The sequence below is a fragment of the Aspergillus pseudoviridinutans genome, assembly GCF_018340605.1.
Source record: "Aspergillus pseudoviridinutans IFM 55266 DNA, scaffold_7, whole genome shotgun sequence".
Classification (NCBI taxonomy): domain Eukaryota; kingdom Fungi; phylum Ascomycota; class Eurotiomycetes; order Eurotiales; family Aspergillaceae; genus Aspergillus; species Aspergillus pseudoviridinutans.
This window is the reverse complement of record NW_025091287.1, coordinates 1,209,172-1,229,769: the sequence shown is the minus strand read 5'-3', so window position 1 is coordinate 1,229,769 and position 20,598 is coordinate 1,209,172. Positions and strand designations below refer to the sequence as shown.

The 20,598-nt window shown below is 47.8% G+C and overlaps 5 protein-coding genes across 5 annotated transcripts; 2 read left to right on the top strand and 3 right to left on the bottom strand.

Moving 5' to 3' along the window:
* Nucleotides 1-314: 314 nt before the first annotated feature.
* On the top strand, nt 315-1,773 carry erg10B (acetyl-CoA C-acetyltransferase; the record flags this gene model as incomplete). The annotated part of the gene is made up of 5 exons (XM_043305599.1): nt 315-379; nt 448-497; nt 573-648; nt 711-1,200; nt 1,258-1,773. 5 exons carry the CDS (start codon nt 315-317, stop codon nt 1,771-1,773), a joined length of 1,197 nt encoding a protein of 398 aa, XP_043161534.1.
* A 569-nt stretch (nt 1,774-2,342) lies between these two features.
* Nucleotides 2,343-3,924, bottom strand: Asppvi_009750 (putative ZIP family zinc transporter; the record flags this gene model as incomplete). The annotated part of the gene is made up of 3 exons (XM_043305598.1): nt 2,343-3,496; nt 3,555-3,743; nt 3,879-3,924. 3 exons carry the CDS (start codon nt 3,922-3,924, stop codon nt 2,343-2,345), a joined length of 1,389 nt encoding a protein of 462 aa, XP_043161533.1.
* Nucleotides 3,925-7,531: 3,607 nt separating this feature from the next.
* Nucleotides 7,532-9,190, bottom strand: Asppvi_009749 (putative LMBR1 domain protein; the record flags this gene model as incomplete). Its single annotated transcript, XM_043305597.1, has 3 exons — nt 7,532-7,668; nt 7,743-8,747; nt 8,809-9,190. The coding sequence occupies 3 exons, from the start codon at nt 9,188-9,190 to the stop codon at nt 7,532-7,534; spliced, it is 1,524 nt and encodes a 507-aa protein (XP_043161532.1).
* A 640-nt stretch (nt 9,191-9,830) lies between these two features.
* Asppvi_009748 (cleavage/polyadenylation factor CFT1) lies at nt 9,831-14,506 on the top strand (the record flags this gene model as incomplete). The annotated part of the gene is made up of 9 exons (XM_043305596.1): nt 9,831-11,829; nt 11,884-12,197; nt 12,264-12,431; nt 12,505-12,867; nt 12,919-13,117; nt 13,167-13,242; nt 13,306-13,759; nt 13,818-13,965; nt 14,025-14,506. 9 exons carry the CDS (start codon nt 9,831-9,833, stop codon nt 14,504-14,506), a joined length of 4,203 nt encoding a protein of 1,400 aa, XP_043161531.1.
* Nucleotides 14,507-15,587: 1,081 nt separating this feature from the next.
* Asppvi_009747 (NDT80/PhoG-like DNA-binding family protein) lies at nt 15,588-17,412 on the bottom strand (the record flags this gene model as incomplete). The annotated part of the gene is made up of 2 exons (XM_043305595.1): nt 15,588-17,190; nt 17,267-17,412. 2 exons carry the CDS (start codon nt 17,410-17,412, stop codon nt 15,588-15,590), a joined length of 1,749 nt encoding a protein of 582 aa, XP_043161530.1.
* Between the last annotated feature and the right edge of the window lie 3,186 nt (nt 17,413-20,598).

Sequence of the window (20,598 nt, the reverse complement as noted above, 5' to 3'; positions counted from 1 at the left end):
TTCGGAAGGTCCGAATTGGGTACTCGCCGAGTGGCTCGGGCTTGGCCCTTTTGAGTTACCACACGCTAATGTCCGCCCCCCGCTCTGATCGAAAGGGAGGTAGACCTCTGTGCTTATATTTTCCTACAACCCCCACTCTGGATTCGCCCGATTCTTCATCTGGCATCGTTTGGAGACATTATCTATAATTTGGTCTAGATTTCGGAGGAAAGATCTCAAGGCTGACACCCAGCGAATTGTTATTGCCGCGGTGCCCTCTTCACAGCTTGGATCGAACTCTTTTGCTACTGAGAAAGTCTGAAGGACAAACGACCATGTCTTCTCTTCCAGCTGTCTATATTGTTTCCTCCGCCCGAACTCCGGTGGGATCTTTCTTGGGGTAGGACTTCATAGTTTGTGATTTGTTTCACCTGAAGAATGAGGTTGACGTTTGTCTCATCGGCATAGTTCGCTCTCAAGCTTGACTGCCCCACAGCTTGGTTCCCATGCCATCAAGGGTATGTTATAAGTTCATAGCTACTTTTCGAAAAAGTACGCCTAATGGGTTCGATCTTTCTAACGATAGAAAACAGCTGCTCTTGCCAAAGTTGACGGACTTAAGCCTTCGGACGTCCAGGAGGTCTTCTTCGGTAATGTCATTTCTGCAAAGTGAGCTGAGTCCTGTGAGCGTTCTGAGTCTAACAAAAGCGGCTATTAATATCATTTTATAGTGTCGGACAGAATCCTGCTAGGCAGTGTGCGCTTGGTGCTGGACTTGAAGAGTCGACCGTTTGTACCACTGTCAACAAGGTTTGCGCGTCCGGGTTGAAGGCGGTCATCCTTGGTGCACAGACTATCATGACCGGAAATGCCGATGTTGTTGTGGCTGGCGGTGCCGAATCGATGTCGAACGCACCGCACTATCTCCCAAATCTGCGTACTGGTGCCAAATACGGCCATCAGAGTCTGGTGGATGGCATCATGAAGGACGGCTTGACTGACGCGGGCAAGCAGGAGCTCATGGGACTACAAGCGGAGGAGTGTGCCCAAGATCATGGTTTTAGCAGGGAACAACAGGATGATTATGCTATCCGCACCTATGAAAAAGCTCAGGCGGCCCAGAAGGCTGGTCTTTTCGACGAAGAGATTGCCACTATCCAGCTTCCTGGATTTAGGGGAAAACCAGGTGTGACTGTAACGCAAGACGAAGAACCGAAGAATGTGAGCACTTCCATCCGACGCGTTGCGTTTCTGTCAGACTGATCATTGAGTCCGTAGCTCAACCCGGAGAAACTTCGAGCCATCAAGCCTGCGTTTATACCTGGTTCTGGAACAGTGACGGCGCCTAATTCTTCTCCTCTCAACGATGGCGCTGCTGCCGTTGTCCTTGTTTCAGAGGCTAAGTTGAAGGAGCTCAATTTGAAGCCGGTTGCGAAGATCCTTGGATGGGGAGACGCTGCCCAACAACCCAGCAAATTCACGACTGCTCCAGCTCTCGCAATTCCGAAAGCGCTCAAACACGCAGGGGTGAGCCAGGATGCCATTGATGCTTTCGAAATCAACGAGGCTTTCAGCGTTGTTGCTCTCGCCAACATGAAGCTACTTGGCATTTCTGAGGATAAGGTTAACCTTCATGGTGGAGCAGTCGCTATCGGTCACCCTATCGGTGCTAGTGGTGCCCGTATTCTAACCACCTTGCTCGGTGTCTTGAAGGCCAAGAAAGGAAAATTTGGCTGTGCTGGCATCTGTAACGGTGGCGGTGGGGCTAGTGCTCTGGTGGTCGAGCTACTTTAGATGGATTCTGACCATGTCCATGTGTGTCAACTGCATATATCATAGCGTGCACATGATCTGTGGTCCTAGGATTGTTTGCCTGAAAGTGTTGATATCCCCGAGCTCATGAACGATCAACTTCTGTCACTGCTCTCTGTGCCGGAATATACGTATGCCATGATTGTTCAAAAAATGACTAGAAATGTCCAGTAGACTAGTTGTGCTGATTATACCTGAGCTTAGAGTGATATAGTTCACGCCATCTTTGGGTGGAGTGTGATCCCTCAATTAATCGTGTCAAGGCATGCGTGCTTTTACCCAATATGAGCTCCTTTTTGACGAAAAGTAGCATGATGAGTATCTTAAACAATTCACAAGAAGCCCTCGGTTCTGACGCCTGCATTTATGTTTAGAGAACATTTGACTCGAGCCTCTTGGACATTTACATAAAGCTAGAGACAGCTATACGAAAATGTAGAAACCAAGTCTACGGAATGTTTCACACATGACGGCTAGCAGCTGTACCCAGTCTACTCCGTATATCAATCAATATCTACAAAAAAAGATATGATACAGATTCTGAATAAAATCTAGGCAAAGGCTCCAACGAACGCCATCAGCAAAGCCCCGCTCGCGACGGCTATACAGGCCTCAACACGCCGCCGACCCCTTAGTGTCGCATAGCTAGACTCACTTAGAAAGTCCTCCGCTAAAAGTTCTACAAGTCCTGCGAAAAGTAATAACCCGCTGCTGATTGCATTGGTGATGCCAACCATGAGTAGACCCGTGGTGCTTGCAGGGTCGTAGAGGTTGTGCAAAACTAGGCCGATAGCTTGTCCAACAGGTGTTGTAGTTCCGTACGCAAGCGACATAAGCCATGGCTTCGGCGACGACGGTGAAAAAAGGTCTGGTATCAAAGATGCAATACGCGATCCAAGGGCGAAACCTTCGAAAGTTTGGTGAAAGCAGATAGCCACAAGAAGGACAATAAATGACGTCCCCGTGGCGACACTGAGCGCCATGCCGATAAAGATACTGTGGAAGAGGATACCAGCCTCGAGGAGAAGACATTGCAGCAACTGGCGCTGCGGGCTTTGCATTGGTAAGACAGGACTCGGTTTTTGATCCATATCACGTCGTTGGGATTGCAGATAGCGAGGCTGCGAGTCAGAGGCTTGAGAATCACTGTGATTGTCTAGAGAATCGATGTCTCCAAAGCCAGTGTCACCGCTTCCACTGTAAGGGTTCATTTTCTTAGACCGTCCTTGTTCGACACGATCTGTTGACACCCGGGGCAATGAACTGGAGTGCTCCTGCGCTCCATCCGGGTAGCTATTCGCTTCAATGAGATCAAGGCGCAGGTTCTCTGTCGAGTGATGACGGCCAAGCCTCAGATAATTTGCGTCATCACGAATAGACTCGCTAGACCCCCGTCCAACGCTGCCAATTAAATGATCATACTCACTGCCATGAACATGACCAGCACCTTTCGTAGCGAAAAACATCTCTACGACGACAACCACAAAAACCGATATCATGGCTACAAATCCAGCCATTGCACGATAGGTCTCCGACCAAAACCGAGGAAGGCAAGGATCCGTAAGAGAGACAAATGCCGTGGGTAACAAGTGAACGAAAGCTGTGGCAATCAAGACCCCCGTTCCAAAGTGCCTGGAGATGAAAAGGAAGTGGCGCGGTATCGGTAGCCGTGGAAATCGACGTGCGAGAACTGGAAACGAACATGCTAATATATGATCAGCATAATTGAGACAGTACCAAATGTTCCCAGATGTAAACTATACCTAATGTGCTCAAAACCAGAATAAGGAACAATGCCAGCACATGTATTTGGGTGTTGTAAGCGCCTTTCTCCTTCGAACCACATGCTACTCGATCGCTGGTCGATCCCCGAATTTCGCTCCTCCGAATAAGCTCCGCCCGGAGGACGGAATCAGGTAAGTCTGAGAGTTGAGGGCTACTTCGATTGAGGGCTGTAACAAAGACAGAGTGTTAGTTGATGAAAATTGTTACCACACAGAAGTTGCAGCGACCAGAGGATCGTTAATAATGCAAATGAGCTCCATAAGTGATATGCGTATGAAATATATGAGTTAGAAAACACTTACCAGAAGCTGCCATCTCAGATTGTAGCCATTGCGTAAGCTGGCCCATCTTGATCCGAGCCTTTCTTAAGATTTGATCAATGCCATGACCCGGCAGAGTGAGGTTGACACACTATTTGGACAGCCAGGCCTCTGTATTTCGATTGCCAAGCTTGAGTGGCGACACTAAAGAGCAGGATGAGTGTGCTAAGGAACAGTGATCATTATCAAACCAATAAATAAGACGAGAGTTGCGAGCCAAAAATGAAAGGAGCAAGTCCTACCTGTCTTTGTATGGAATAGGTAGCAATTATTACGCCGCTCGGATTAGTAGTGAAAGGTGAAAGGATAATCCGGGTGTGGATGCTTGTTATCTTATCAATCATTAGATCTTCAAGTTTGCTGCAAACTCACTTATCATCCAATGCTTCTGGTTAACGTTGGTTTTATTTCTTCTCTTTGGGTTGAAAAGGCATTCATTCAATGGTGCTTCGGTCTGTCTGCATTTAGAGCTATGTGAGTGAACAATATTGCAAGCTTTAAATCATTCCTCATCAACAATAACTGCTTTCACTGCTTTCCTTCAAGCTCCTTTTCTATTCTAGATCTCCTCATTCAAGGCAACTCGTTGAGTGGGTAGTGATTAGGCTCACAAATACAGTAACGAACAGGTTATCGATTTCTCAATTTAGTCCAGCCACTACTTCCCCGTGGACGGCTGGTGCTATCTAATTCATTAGGAATACCAGTTGCTGATGCCATATGACCGACGTAATTCTTGTCTGGCGTTATATCGTCTCCAGGCTGCGACCTCGACCCTTGGGCAGACGGTCTCGCTGAACTTTGTCCGCTATCGTTCCACTCTTTCTCCTCGAGAACTTCCCATTCCGCGCTCGCCATCTCTCCCAGGAGCATTGATTTTAATTTGTCGACAACCTTGAGCGGGATTGGCAGTCTCCACGTCCTAACGAACTCCGTGCCTTCTGAAGCACCTAGGAATGAATGCACAGTGCCATGTGAGTAATGCCCCATCATGGGGAACGATATGGTCCTTTGGATAGAAGTTCTAGGAGGGTCTCTTAAGAGCTTCATAGGTTGCGTTTCTCGACCAGCAAATGCTCTCATCAGAATTGCCGCTTCTAGCGGAGGAGCAACAAGTAGCTGCCACATGTTCTTCCCAATGTCGCAAATATCTTCCCAAGAGTCAGATGCGATATTGAGTCCTTGCGTACGACATAGCCAGGAAACGTTCCAGGCCAACAATGTAACTCCTTCTAGGAAAAGGACGTATGACTTTGGGTCCTCCCTAGCGAGCTTTGGTAAATTTCTATCGATAGTGAGAGGTCGAGGTTGATCATGATTAGACTGAAAGCCTAATGAGTGTGTCGTAAACGAAAGGGGGTTATGCGGCTGCGTTGAGGTGGCTGTCAAGATCGAGTCCCGTGAAGCATACGACCCAATAGGTGCGTGAATCGTGGGAGCGGGATGGTCTCTATGAGGAAGGGTAATCTCCGCCGGAAGCCTCAAAGATAAGTAATGTGAAACGAGGACTAGAAGATGAGCAATATTAGAGAAGGATGTCGATATTTGGACTGAAGTGGCACCTATTTGGGCATTAATATTTCGTGTTCGCATATCCAGGAGGGGCAGGTTTGCGACTTCCCGTTCAGGTCTCGGAGATCTATGATAGGAACACCGCCAATTACGTATGTCTCCTTCGTTTCACTGCCATCCTGCTTTATCCATTGTCTTAGGCTGTATAGATTCGCAACCTCCCGGCAAAGAAAGATCCGAGCCTCCGCTGTCTTGCTGTGCAAGGAATGCCAGAGATGCTCCGTTCTTTTGATGGTATTCTGGACACCACATAGCATAGCTATCTCGCGACTTTCCAGCTGAAACTTTGAAGACTCGGCATCTGAACGTCGTCGTGCTAATGTCAACCTCCGCTGAGAAATGCCAAGCTGCCTGTCTTTAATCTCAGATTTCAGTTGCTGGATCTGAAGGGCAAGCTGTTTCCTCCTGATGGAAGACTCGGCTTTTGCGTTTATAATTTGCAAGACCTTTTGAGGGTTGGACGCCCTATCCGGCAACTGCGTTGAGCATTCTTCAGAGCGACGATGGGAGAGAGTAGGAGATGTCTCATGCAGAAGTGCTTTCTCGAGCTGCCGTCCTAAGGTTTCCTTCTCCAGGAGAACCCTGGCATTATCGATACGTAGTGTGTATAGTTGATTACAGGCACATGTGGGACAGTGAAAGCGTAGGCGCGAGGTTGAGACTCGAGAGCAAATAGGACAATTCATCTCAAACGTACTGTTTATTGTGCTATCGTGCCGTCGGCAGATAGCTCACATTCTTGCTCCCTCCTGTTTGTCTATGAATCTCCAACCTGCCTGCTAGGCAACTCATAGGTATCAGAAATGCGTATGGTCTCAAAAAAATTATGCTTCATGACTCCCAGCAGTCAAACACTCTTGTAGCAGGCCAAGTTGGAGGCGCGGTATGTCCTCGAAGGTTGACGTCACATGATAATACTTGACATTTGATGCCTCAGGCAGCAACGCATTCTGCTTTGCTACCTGGCAGAACTGGTGATCCCCACGAACCGTTCAATGCTGAAGTACGTCGTTATTGAGGCAGGAGTGACAGCATGGTAAAACGAGCTGCTTGAAATCTAGATCCTACAAGCAAACAATCGTCCGTTCGACTTTTGACCTTCTATCTTTCACTCTAGTTATACAACGTTCGGAGAGAAGTGTTGTGATAAGGCACTGCATGGAAAGATGGATTCACTGGGTGGAACCCACGTCAAACCATCTATTGACTACGGCGACCATGGATCCAGACCGGATAAGCAGAAAAGTTTGGATGAGCATCATAGTGTTGTTCCACAAGTCAGACGGCAGTTGGCCGAAGACTTGTCACAATGCCACTGGGCAAAACTTCAACAGATATACTCAGATATTATGAAACAACATGGGGACGCAGAGGAAGAGTTGCGAGCTCGATCTTTGAGGCTTCTTGAGGTACCTTGTACCTTCCTAAGCCATGACCCATCTCTCTGACACTGCTGCTCTAGATTTTTACGGCCTGGTCACAGTCTGCTGTTCTTCGTGATGAAAGCAGAGCGCTGAAAAGGTCTCGGCCTGTACCCATACAGCCAGCCGACAGTTCAGCTGACCTATGTCTAGATTTAAAACCCAGTCGCAGCATGTGCAGACCTCCGAAGAGGATTTGGAAAATAGGAGAAAACATTGTGCGAAACTGCAACAACTGCCGCCAGCCAAGTGGTGCTAACATAGCCATGCAGATGCCGACGTCGTGAAGGCTTTCGAAAATGCTCTCGCTCTGCTGAACAATGCCCCAAAGTCTTAGGCTCACCAAGTTGAAGGACACACCCGGAGAGGCTCCCTTGGAGCTTAGACCTGCCCACTTGAAAGCTATCATACGAAAACTCGACGACTGCATCTCGCAAACACCGACTGTCACGAAGGGGAGCATAATGAGGGAAGCCGAGTGGTAACACCATAAATCACGTGAGTAAGACTATAATCCTTTGGCGAAAATCACCATATCCGCTGTCTTTTCCTTGTCATCGCCTCTTGAATCAAGATAATTTTTTCAAAATAAACCTCCATTATTCGAAGTAGCGGGCTCTGTGGGAGAGTTGGGACGCCCCCTCATGTAGGATTGCCACTTCTTCCGGTGCTTGCTAACAGACTTTCTTCCTCGGCCTCTTCGGCGTCCTCATCCAGCTGGCGTTCGTCGAGTCTCGGCGACCGGACGACAGATGCCACGAGGATGACTAAGTAGATACCTATTTTTGCACAATTATTAGCTTCCAAGTTTGCAGCATAAGAAACAGTGCTTTGTGACAGGTCTGCCAAATACCAAGGAAAAGAAAGTGTGCCCAAAACAGCAAGGCACCAAACAGTGGAAAATTCAGCGCCACCCGGTTTAAAATGGTGCTTGCGACGCTGGGCGTGCAGGTCTTATCTGCAGCTGTGCTATCTCCCTTCTCTGAACATGGCTTGACCAAATGCCTGTGGTTTGAGCAATTCGGCTGCCCTTCTGGAGACCTCGGGGCTAAGTCGCAGAAAGTTTGCGGTCCAAATGTCGCGTACTGGGGCGCAAGCATCATGACAACCGAGTAATTCAAGCCCAGGGTTATCAACGTCAGCATGGCTGTCGCCAGCAACATGGCCTGGGGCGACGTGCGACCTTTCCTAATTTGGAAAATTCGTATCCAAAGAAACCGAATGCCCACTGCGACGACGCCGACGACCGAGCTCCAAAAGAATAAGAAGATAATAAGGGCAAAAATGATATAGTCAGTTGGAAAAACCACGGAAGATCGAATGAGAAGCCAACTGATAGGGTTGAAGTGGGTACGTCTGAGTACGTAACCACAGTGATGCTTGCAAGGCGAATTTGTCAATTTATCAATAACGGTCATGAGCAATGAAATCCAGGTCGAAAGCCCAACGAGGAATAGACAGAAGCCGCCCAGAAGCCTGAATGGACGGAGGATAGCCGTCAGTTTGGAGTAAACGGTGACTAGCCAGCGTTGGTCTTCTTCTTGGCGACCTTCGATCAAGCGCTGCCGGCGGATGATAGTCCTCTCCTCCCGCACCAAAGTGTCCAATTCTCTTCGGTCTTTTGGAGATAGAAGCGCCGAATTACCCCCGCAGCGGCCTTCCAATTGGCGTTGCCGTTCACGGTTGAAATCCAGTTGCATGGCTGTAGAACCTACCAGTGTTTGGTTTGCGAAAGAATGGGGTTTTCTGAGAAGGAGCGCCGGAAGTAATGCTAGCCCTGAAGGTGTATAGAAGACATATAGACAAGAGCCAATGGTTGTTACGAACCCGAGGAGAAATGTAAAAGCATGTTCACCTCCTGTAGGACATCATGAGCGTTTTGAGAAGAAAGTCGTCATCCAAAAAGGGATCAAACTCACGGTTCTCGATCAAAAATCTTCGCCAATATCCCAGATCGTGGCCAGGTTGACTCTCCAAGATAGGAGCGAAGAAGCCAACAAGGACTAACGCAATGACTACTGCAATGAAAGCCAGGGTGTATTTGGTAGCAGCCCAAAACCGCGTGCAGGCCGTCTGATCGCCCGTCTCGACGGCTACTTCATCATATTCCTCGTGCCAGAAGTAGGCAAAAGGGATTCCAACAAGGCAGAGCAGAGCATCCAGGAAGTATAGCGAGTAATAGACAACTGTTAAGGAGTAGGTAATTTTATCGACCTCTTCTTGGGTGGCCCACTCTTTTCGCTGACCCAGAGCGGATGATGTCGTTGAGGAAACCAAAGCGACATCAACAGGTAGTAACATTACAGTCGCAAGCAGAGCGGCAATGGAAAAGACGCACATAAATGTCACAAATGAGGATCGATCCCGAGGTGTCTGATATACATGTATAAAGATCGTGGCAACAGCAATCAAAACAATTATCACTATTAGATACGCAAACCAAATCAGGGAGATCTGTGGAAGAGGCATTGTGGCATTTTTGCAAAGCCTTCAAGAAATCCAACTAAGCAAAAACTAAAGGGTGACGATGCTGCCATATATGGTAGCGTTAGCAAAATAGATAGTCCACAGGCTTTGCAGAGTAAGAACACACTATATTTCAGGGTTTCTTTGATCAGCGATTGTGATAAAGGTGGTAACAACGATGAGCCATCATCGTGTACTGAGTACACAACTCTACAGGGGCATGGATATTATCAATTACATCATCAACATTAACAAGCCCGACAGGTCACGTGTCAGATCCGCAGGGTTAGCAAAATACTCAAAACACAGCAGACTTAGTTGTATAGATTATCAGCCTATGGACACCCTTCATTCATTCTAAATCCCAATTCTTGCCCTTGAGTTTGCAATGTATAGTCTTCTTGATTCTTCCTGGACTATTTTAGGTTGATAAAGGTTTCTAGCAGGGAAAGCCATAGCAATCAGCCCCACAAATATGCAGTGCTATACAGAATTGTTACCCCCTTCCGGGGTAACTCATGCCCTGGCTATTCCATTTATCTCAGCAACAGCGGATAATCTGGTCGTGGTGAAGACCTCTATCCTCCAGATCTTCTCTTTGCTCAAGGTTCAACATCACCCGAGAGGTGGATCTATTGAGGGTAAGTCAGCGCGGCCAGACCAGTTAGAGACAACGAAGCTCGTCCTGGAGCGAGAATATCCGCTTTCTGGAACAGTAGTCGACGTCTGTCGGGTCAAAATTTTGAATCCTAAGAGCGGTGGTGAAGCTCTTTTACTTGCTTTTCGAAATGCCAAACTTAGCTTGGTGGAATGGGACCCAGAGCGTCATGGGATCTCAACCATTTCAATCCATTACTATGAGCGGGATGATCTAACCCGTAGTCCATGGGTACCCGATCTGAGCAGTTGTGGCAGTATCCTGAGTGTGGATCCAAGCAGTAGATGCGCAGTCTTCAACTACGGGATTCGGAATCTTGCGATTTTACCCTTTCATCAACCAGGAGATGACCTAGCCATGGACGACTACGAATTCGATCTTCATCAAGATGGTTTCAGTCAAGTATCGGATCAAGCTGGCAATTATTTGAAGGACAAAGATCGCACCGCGTATCAGACCCCATATGCTTCGTCCTTTGTGCTTCCCTTAACTGCATTGGACCCCTCTATACTTCACCCTGTCAGTCTTGCGTTCTTATATGAATATAGGGAGCCGACGTTCGGCATCCTGTACTCGCAGATTGCTACTTCACATGCTTTGCTCCCTGAAAGAAAAGATTCTATCTTTTACACTGTGTTTACACTAGATTTGGAACAGCGAGCTTCCACAACTTTACTTTCGGTACCAAAGTTGCCTAGCGACTTGTTCAAGGTGGTTGCCCTTCCACCTCCAGTTGGAGGCGCGTTACTTATCGGGTCCAATGAATTAGTGCACGTCGATCAGGCAGGCAAAACCAATGCGGTTGGAGTGAATGAGTTCGCCAGACAAGTCTCGGCATTCTCCATGGTTGATCAGTCAGATCTGGCACTTCGGCTAGAAGGATGCGTTGTGGAGCATCTTTCTGACAGCACCGGGGATCTGCTTCTTGTTCCTTCGTCGGGGAATATGGTGGTCGTCCATTTCCAATTGGACGGAAGGTCAGTGTCAGGCATCTCACTTCGCCCCCTACCTGCACAGGCAGGAGGTGCTATCATGAAAACTGCTGCATCATCCTCAGCTTTTCTTGGAAGCGGCAGAGTCTTTTTTGGCAGCGAGGATGCAGATTCTGTCCTTCTCGGCTGGTCCTCCTTGTCCTCAAATTCAAGAAAACCTCGTCCAAGAATGAGTAATGTGGCAGAAGATCGTGAAGAAGCCTCAGACGATAGTCAGAGTGAAGAGGACGTTTATGAAGACGACCTCTATACTGCAGAGCCTGAAACGCCAGGTCTTGGTCGTCGTCCATCCGCTGAAAAGTCTGGAGTCGGGATGTATAAATTTCAGGTACTCGACAGACTGCCTAATATCGGCCCACTGAGAGATATAACGCTAGGGAAGCCTGCTTCGACCGTTGAAAACACAGGTCGCCTCATTGAGAATGCTTCCTCCGAGCTTGAATTAGTAGCTGCTCAAGGCTCGGGCAGAAATGGTGGGTTGGTATTGATGAAGCGGGAAATTGAACCGGACGTCGCTGCTTCTTTTGACGCTCAATCTGTCAAAGGGGTTTGGACAGCAGTTATAGCTCTTGGAAGCGGTGCACCGTTGGTCCCTGATGGGCAGCAAACTAATCAAGAATACCGCCAATATGTGATACTGTCGAAGCCTGAAGCCTCCGACAAGGAACAGTCAGAAGTTTTCATTGCGGACACACAAGACTTGAAACCTTTCAAAGCTCCTGAGTTTAATCCAAACAACGATGTGACTATAGAAATTGGGACGCTGTCGTGCAAAAGGCGAGTTGTTCAGGTCCTGAGGAACGAGGTCCGAAGCTACGATATTGGTGAGCCTTTAGCCCTGAAGAATAAAGAGCATCGAAGGAAACTAACAATGACAGACTTGGGCTTGGCGCAAATCTATCCGGTCTGGGACGAGGACACCAGCGATGAGCGCATGGCTGTTAGCGCCAGCCTGGCTGACCCATACATAGCTATCCTCCGAGATGATTCAACGTTAATGCTTCTTCAAGCAGATGATAGTGGAGACCTTGATGAGGTGGAATTGAACGACTCTGCGAGGGCGGGCAAATGGCGCTCTTGTTGCTTATATTGGGACAAAGCTGAGATTTTCTCGTCTACGGGGCCTACTTCGAAGCAGAGGACTCTCTGCGAATTGTTCCTCTTCCTACTTAGCATTGATTGCAGACTTTACGTAAGTCATTGTGACTTCAGTCACAACGGCATCTTCCTCAAGTTTGCCAATGCTGACAAACGTTAGATTTATCGACTGCCTGATCAGCAACTCATGTCAGTTATCGAGGGTATTGATTGCTTACCACCAATACTATCAACTGAGCTTCCCAAGCGCTCTACTACGCGGGAGGTCTTATCTGAAGCGGTTATTGCAGATCTCGGCGAATCCTGGAATCCTTCACCTCACCTAATTGTACGCCACCAGGTCCTTTCACTTCATCTTCCTTGGCCCCTGAGTTAGAACCACGTACTGATGTTCTAGGCAGTTACGCACTGAAAGTGATGACCTTGTGGTATATAAGGCATTTGCGTCCTCTATCAAGGGGGAAAGTCATACACGCTTGAGCTTCGTCAAAGAAGCTAATCATAGTTTGCCAAGGGTTACCACTTCAGAGAAGGAAATGCAGTCCAACGAGGAGCTATCAAGGTCCAGGTCACTGCGTATTTTGCCCGATATTTCGGGGTTTAGTGCCGTCTTTATGCCTGGACCGTCTGCAAGCTTCATTCTCAAAACGGCCAAAAGCTGCCCCCACGTTTTTCGTTTGAGAGGAGAATTCGTGCGGACCCTAAGCATTTTCAGCTTAGCCAGCCCTTCGCTTGACAAAGGCTTCATATATGTGGACTCAAAGGTTTTTGCCACTGCCCCACCTTCATGTTGCACATGCTGAACCAATTCCTAGGACGTGCTCCGCATCTGTCGGTTCCCATCAGAGACCCTATTCGATTATACATGGGCGTTGAAAAAAATTGATATCGGGGAGCAAGTAGATCATTTGGTCTATGCTACATCCTCCGAAACGTACGTATTGGGTACCAGTCATAGCGCAGATTTCAAGTTGCCTGAGGATGATGAATTACACCCGGACTGGCGAAACGAAGGTATGGCTTTCGTCGTCACAAATATGCATGCGCATGTTGACAGGTCTAGTAATTTCATTCCTCCCTGAGCTTCGCCAATGCTCGCTCAAAGTCGTAAGTCCGAGAACATGGACGGTTATCGATAGGTGTGGACCCAAACCAACTTGCAAATCAGTTTTCCAGTACTTACGCCTTTCTTCTTTGTGAAGCTACTCACTAGGTCCCGCTGAATATGTAATGGCGGTAAAGAATATGGATCTTGAAGTTTCCGAGAACACTCACGAGCGCAGGAATATGATTGTTGTCGGAACCGCATTTGCGCGGGGTGAAGACATCCCGTCTCGTGGCTGTATTTACGTCTTCGAAGTGATCAAAGTGGTTCCGGACCCGGAGAAACCAGAGACAGACCGCAAACTGAAACTTATAGGCAAGGAGTTGGTCAAAGGCGCCGTGACTGCGCTATCGCAGATTGGCGGTCAAGGATTTCTAATTGCTGCGCAAGGGCAAAAGTGCATGGTTAGAGGGCTGAAGGAGGATGGCAGTTTGCTCCCTGTTGCTTTCATGGATATGCAGTGTTATGTCAACGTGGTGAAAGAGCTCAAAGGCACTGGAATGTGTATAATGGGGGATGCTGTCAAAGGGCTTTGGTTCGCGGGCTACTCGGTATGATCCCCTACACCCACACATACAAGCGGGTCAGTCAAGCTAACGGGTGGATTAGGAGGAACCATACAAGATGAGCCTCTTTGGCAAAGACCAAGGGTATCTTGAAGTGGTTGCTGCTGATTTTCTTCCTGATTGCGACAAGCTGTTCATTCTGGTTGCTGACAGTGATTGCAACCTTCATGTCTTGCAGTATGACCCGGAAGGTGAGACCCGGTGACATCGATAGAGCCTGGGGGGAGAAGTAAACACTGATTTCGAATAGATCCGAAATCTTCTAACGGTGATCGATTGCTGGCCCGCAGCAAGTTTCATATGGGTCACTTTGCCACAACAATGACTCTGTTGCCACGTACGATGGTCTCCTCAGAGAAAGCAATGGCTGGCCCAGATTCGATGGAAATTGATTCCCAAACCGTATCCCAGCAAGTACTTATTACCTCTCAGAGTGGTTCGGTTGGCATTGTCACGTCTGTTTCCGAAGAGTCATATCGCCGGCTATCAGCCTTGCAATCCCAATTGACGAATTCCTTGGAGCACCCGTGCGGCCTGAATCCTCGAGCTTACCGAGCTGTTGAAAGTGACGGATCGGCAGGTAGAGGCATGCTTGATGGGAATCTGCTGTATCAATGGCTGGATATGGGACAACAACGTAAGATGGAAATTGCTGCCCGGGTTGGGGCACATGAGTGGGAGATCAGGGCTGATCTCGAAGCTATTGGTGGAGAGGGACTGGGATATCTATGATAATACTGTACTTGAAAAACTCCGTTTACGTGAGTCAATCAGGGCTCGCTTGATGATACTCATACAGCAAGGCATCTCTATTGTCCATCATATCGTAAAGAACMACGTCAGCCACATATATATACATATTATGTGTGTAGAGGTGCGGGCACGGTTCTCCCAGTTTTGGAGGGCATTATACTTCGAAGAGCTAAGATTTCATCTCACATATATTGTGAATGCTCTCTAGACAGTCAAGCAAGGTCCATGACACTACCTATGAACTAGAAGAGAAATAACGACCCCTGAAAGACAAGGCATTACCCATTTGCAGACCTGATATGCCACTAGAAGCTAAGGAACCGCTGGCAAGTAGGACGGCCATAAATTCAGTGCGAAGAAAACCAAAAAGAGAATTCCATGGACGCGAGTGAATGCTGTTTATTAGCTGCCACGAGCTATTACGTGCATTTCTTCTTCATCTTTCCAGGGCTAATTCTCAGGACCAGGCATCCGCTTCGGGTACTAACGCACATAAGACCGGGTCGAAGATGGATCTCAGTCTCCTTGGACATGTATATGATCCCAACAATTTTTGCCGTATGCTGACAGGGTCGTAGCATGACATCATGACACTGTGAGATATGTGCATACCAAACCACATGAACTCTTAAGAGCATAAGTACGTAATTCAAAACAATGGGAAAAAAGATCAAAGGAACAGAAGACAAAAAAAGAACTCCGCCGTCATCGTAAACTCCTTCACGCCAGAACTGCCCCTTCAATTGCAGTGTAGCCCATACCCGTACATAAGACTGTCAATGCGCACTCTGTTAGTCGTGTTAATTCTGTCCGAAAGGAGATGTGCCAGTATAAATAACTCCAGAAAAGGAGAGAACGATGGAGAAGGAGAATGCGAGGAGATAAAAAGGATGAGGGATCCCGGGGGATAGGGGAAAGGCGGGGGTTTTGGATGCAGAGTCTTTGAAGGAGATAGTGGATAGCAGATTGATCGAAATAGGACGTATAGCTGCTAAATTTTCAAAGAACCTCTGCGGAATAGTAGCATGAGACCCTGCCCAATCCCCATAAAAGGGTTTTCTTAAAAGACATCTTCCGCAGCAAAATACCGCTTGCTTCTCCCTCTTCCAGCGACAAATTTCATTTCTGGCATATTCGTGTGATGCACCACATGTGGACGGTAGACTGCGTCCACAGGAGCTTGCCAATCGTCCAAGCCCAGAGGGAAATACTCATACAACAGATCAGCACTCTCATTCGGAAATGGAAGAGACGATGCGAAGGGTTGCTGTAGGCCCGCGGTGTTTAACAGGGGTAGCGACGTTGATGTGCTTCGTGACTGCGCCTGGGACATGCTGTGGGACAGCTTGCGCATTTTGGTGGGCGGCGCCGAGCTGCCCATATCGCGACTCTTGTGCGAAACGTCGTTGGTATATGAGGAGGCCGGCCTGGCTGAATCGACCAAGTTGACACCATCGCCACTAGTATCGTCATCTAGTAAAGAAAGGTTGATGGGTGCTGCCATAACACTCGACCGTCTTTGGCCGTCCGTCATGCGTGAAAATTCCGGACTGGACTGAGGATATATTGACGGTTGAGGCAGGGGCGTAGAAGAAAGCGCGCCTCCTGATGAGTGAGGTATTTGAGTCCAGTCAGGGGATGACTGTCGCTGCGCTGCAATAGCAGACTGAGGAAGAGAAATGTCCGGCGAGGTGCTCTTAGCTGCGGACTTCGCCTTGCCTGGGGTCAAACTGGGCCGGTGGTCGGTATCACTGGTAGGGGTGCGGTTAAGAGCAGCAGCCTGGGCGCTCTTTCTTGATGCCGCAGCGCTGCCGCTTAGAGGTAAGTCCTTACGCGATTGGAAATTGCGCGGACTACGACCTCGTACAATCACAGGACCCGAATGTACCTCGCAGATCGGGATTTTGGCGCCAGTGGACAAAGTCGCAACAACCTTCAGTCGGACGACGAAATGCTGTTGCAGCTCTTTCCTCCGTCCGTTGTTGGCCGTCGCAACACGGAATTGTAGCCGTTTCCAAGCAATTGGGAAGGTCGCGTAGTCGGTGTCCAGATCTTGGCCCGCCATGATGTCCAGTGGAATTGGTGGTGGTTCTTTTTCAACCTTCGCATTGCTGTTACCGGCACTATTATCATCAGTCGGTTGATTGCCATTCGCAGCGGGCGTTTTCCAGGGCACTGAAATGATTTTGACCGAATTACCCTCCACAGACTCAGTGGCGGAAACGCAGAGTTCTTGCGCGAGAATAGGTATACGGTCGCCTTGCTCGGTCATGATGTACCGTAGACTACGTGGCAGGGTCACGGAGCCTGTGATCTGAAAGAGGTTGCGCCGGTAGCAAGTCAACTCCGCCCCTTGTTGAGGAGGTACGTTTTCCGTCGGGGATGTGGTCCAAGGCGATTCTGCGAGAAAGAACATGCCATGTAACTGAGCCGACAGTGATAAAGATGTCCGCCGCAACGAATAATCAAGTAGAGTGAAATTATAGGCGGGCATTGAAAAACTCAGCAACTTGTTATTGTGGTCAATAGACGAGTCCGGGGGCTGTTCGGAGGGTGCGGGGTCGAATGGGGTCACCATTTCCGTGAAGGGATCGTCGTACCCCGAAGAGAAACGTTTCAACGTGTTCGGCAAACTGTGCTGAGTGAAGGGAATATCCTCGCCGCTGTTCCATTGTGCTTGGTCAGAACGATCAATTGAGAGATGAGCCTCAGGAAAGCGCAAGGCGATGATGGACTTACCTAACGAACGTGTCGGAGTCGAAATTCGAGCGTTGCTCGGGTATATCAATACCAGGCATAGCATTAAGGTAGTCGGCGCCCTGCATATTGCCCAGTGACAACGGACTGGCCAGATACGGCATTGCCATAGTATCGAAACCCTCCATGGTGAGGGCAATGTATGAGTGGATGGAACAGCGCCGACGAAAGAGACAATAGATTCGAGGACGCAACGCAAAGAGAGACGGTCAAGGTAGTTGCGTGAAGAGGAAAGAAGTAGAAATGGGAGAGGATGGAGGAAGAGGGAGGAAAGGCGATCGTGACCAGCCCAGAGGACGCAAGAAAGACCTAAGGCGAAACGAACATGGAGAGAACGAAGATGATGGAAATGGAATAGTGCAGTGGATCGAGCAGTCCGTAAGAATAGAAGTAGACGCCTGGAGGGGTAGGAAAGAGAGTAGGAGACAAGAAGAGGTGAACAATGAGAGCGGAAAGCAGGAGTAAGAAGATGGGAGAGGTCCGGACTAAGGAAGGTGAGGTATTTTGGCTTCCAACTCCAAGGTTGATTTCTGGTATAGTTGGAAGAGAACAGTAGGAAGAATGATACGAATAATGAGCAATAATAATAATGACGATGATTTTGATGATGATGTTAATAACAATGTAAAAGTATGCAAGATTACTGCAAATAGTTGTAGATATGTAGTAAATGCAGTAGCAATAGCAGCGGTGGTGTAGTTAGTTTAGTGCTTGTGGAGGCGATCGAAGACTTAAAACGGCAAGTCCACAAGAGACGACGAGAAGAGCGATCCGGAAGCGCAAGAGAGCAAGTAGAGAGCAGGGCGAAAAAGACGTTAAGAGATCTGGATTGAACGGGATTTGTTGAAAGCAGCCCGAACAATAAAAGGACCTAGAAGAATAATGGGATGATGTGCAGCAGGTAAGAAAACGAACCGAACTGGCGTGGGGAACGAGGAGCGGAAACCCAATCCTTCTCCCGAACCAGTAGATAGTATGGAGTAGTTCTGATACAATTCCCTCTTCCGATTCACCTGGGTCGAGGTACACTACCTAACTAGTACTTAGTTTTCTACGAAGTAGAAGAGATTACTGCAGTTTGTACGGAGTAAGATAGTCTGTAAGCTGTACCACAGTCCGGTAAATTGACAAATGTTTACTTCATCAGAGCGGATAGACTGAGAAACAAAGCATTGCTGAAGTTGCCGAATTCAGCGTGAGTGGAGCAGACCCAGATACCTTTACCTACCTACTTTAGTCTGTACTCGGCTCGTACTTACCGTAATAATACAAGTTACTGAGCTAGCTACCTAGCTAAGGTACTGCGTACCTAGTTCGTTTCACGGCAAGTAATGTAGTAATAGACAAGTGCTCATGTACTTAGATAGCCCCGAATTTCTACAGTGGAATCAGAATGCTCCCAGGACGTGCCTGGCTATAATTATTTTTCTGGTGTAAAAGCCGATATGATGTTGGCTGGATCACTTGCAGAGGTAGCCAGAAGAGCAGTCAGTACTACTACCTAGGTACATGCGAGAGTACCTATTTGTACAGAGGATACAGGGTACTAAGTACTAACGCATCTAGCCAGTAGTCACCTAGTCTAGTACCTACCTTAGTCAATACACAAGAGCAGGACCCCCGACCGGAGACGGCCTACTGACTTGACTGAATTCGGATTTAACTGTGGAGACTCGAAGAAGAGTATTTGGGAAGGGTAGACTTCTGCACTTGTGATTCGATAATTGAGGATTTGCGGGTATTAATTAAGGATTTTATCTAGGTCATCTGGTTGACTGGGCTCTTGTGGATGAAGTAGGTACCGAGGACCTTTCTTTCTTTCGCTATCTGAAATTATTAGAAGAATAGAGGTAATCTTATTGCAAATCATTTTCCTGGATTGTGTCTCTGGCCTTCCTTTCTGCTTCAGATTGCCGATGCCTATCAAGGATATCTTATCTGCGTGATAGACTTAGAGCGAGTAGATACCTTACTCTTAGCACTTTCTTCTAGAACAGGGGGCGCTGCAGGGAGGAAATTTAGATACCAGATCATGAGGCAAGATGCGTCTTTAGCTCCTTCCAGGCTTCCTTAGCGTCCGCAACCGATCCGTTCCAAAGTTCTGCCTGTTGGCACCCCCCAACCCCACCCTCCCCAATGGGCCACAGCCCCCAAGTCATCAAACATTGGTGAGGTAGTTCCATAGTCCGTACACTCCGTCGTAAGGTACCTAAGGTAGGTAACTAGGTACAGACTCATCAGTAAATATTTGGTACAATGATAGATGGCAGCAGTAAAGCAGCAACATTTCTCGTACTACAGATATACATTATCATACATTTCATACATAGTACCTTAGAGTAGCGGAAATTACGGAGTAGATGTCGGAGAATAATATAACACCGACATGGACATAAATTATGACCATACCTAAGGTCGGAAGCGAAAATAACACAAGAAGAGAGAAAATCCAAATAACAAATCTGAAGGCTCAGCCATGATTATCTCCCTGCAAACACACATGATTACTCAGTCCTCACCTTCCTTTAGCTTTTGTTCATCCACTGTGAACTGTGAAAAATGTTATTTAATTCCAATCATCTAGGTAAGGTATGCATGACTTGTATTGACAGTCATTCTTTGCTTCGTACCATGACTGTTATCAATGAAATTAGCGCAAAATTACCCCAGCTTGGCACTTTAAGGACCTGCCATATTTGGAGATGCGGTCTTGGGTCTAACCACACCATACCTGGATAGGAATGGCCTGCTCTCATTTCCCCGGGTTTGAGAGGGAGTCAGTAAGATGCAAAGGCTGAGGGATGCTGTTCCAATTTACACAGTGAGGAATTGTCCGCAAAGAGTCTGGGAGACTACTCAGGCCTTTTCTCTCAACCTGGTGTCTAATCTCGACCATTACGACTAACCCCAATCTTAATGTCTGACGTACGATGTTTAAGGGCTGGTGTTCTCTATTTAGTTGGTGAAGAAGAAGTGTGCCTATTGTTATCTATGAGGATCCATAAGGATCCGTAAGGTAGCCTTGGAGAGATCTGTGTGGCCAGTGCAGGTGATAAGATAGTACTCTGTACGGTAGGTAGCTTAACATCATGATTCAACAAATTAGGAATTAGGTATTTAGTCAGGATTGCAGCCTGTCTCTCTAGAGTCCTATGTAACTCATAAACCTGTGGTAGAGTACCTGTCCAGACTGATTTGGTAACTTTCTTACAGTCCTCCAGGGTCCAGCTTTATCTAGGACGAATGCAGCCAACACTTGGGTCCAAGAAAGCTTTACCCTATGAGGCTTTTCTTCTCTCTCTCCTCTCCCTTTT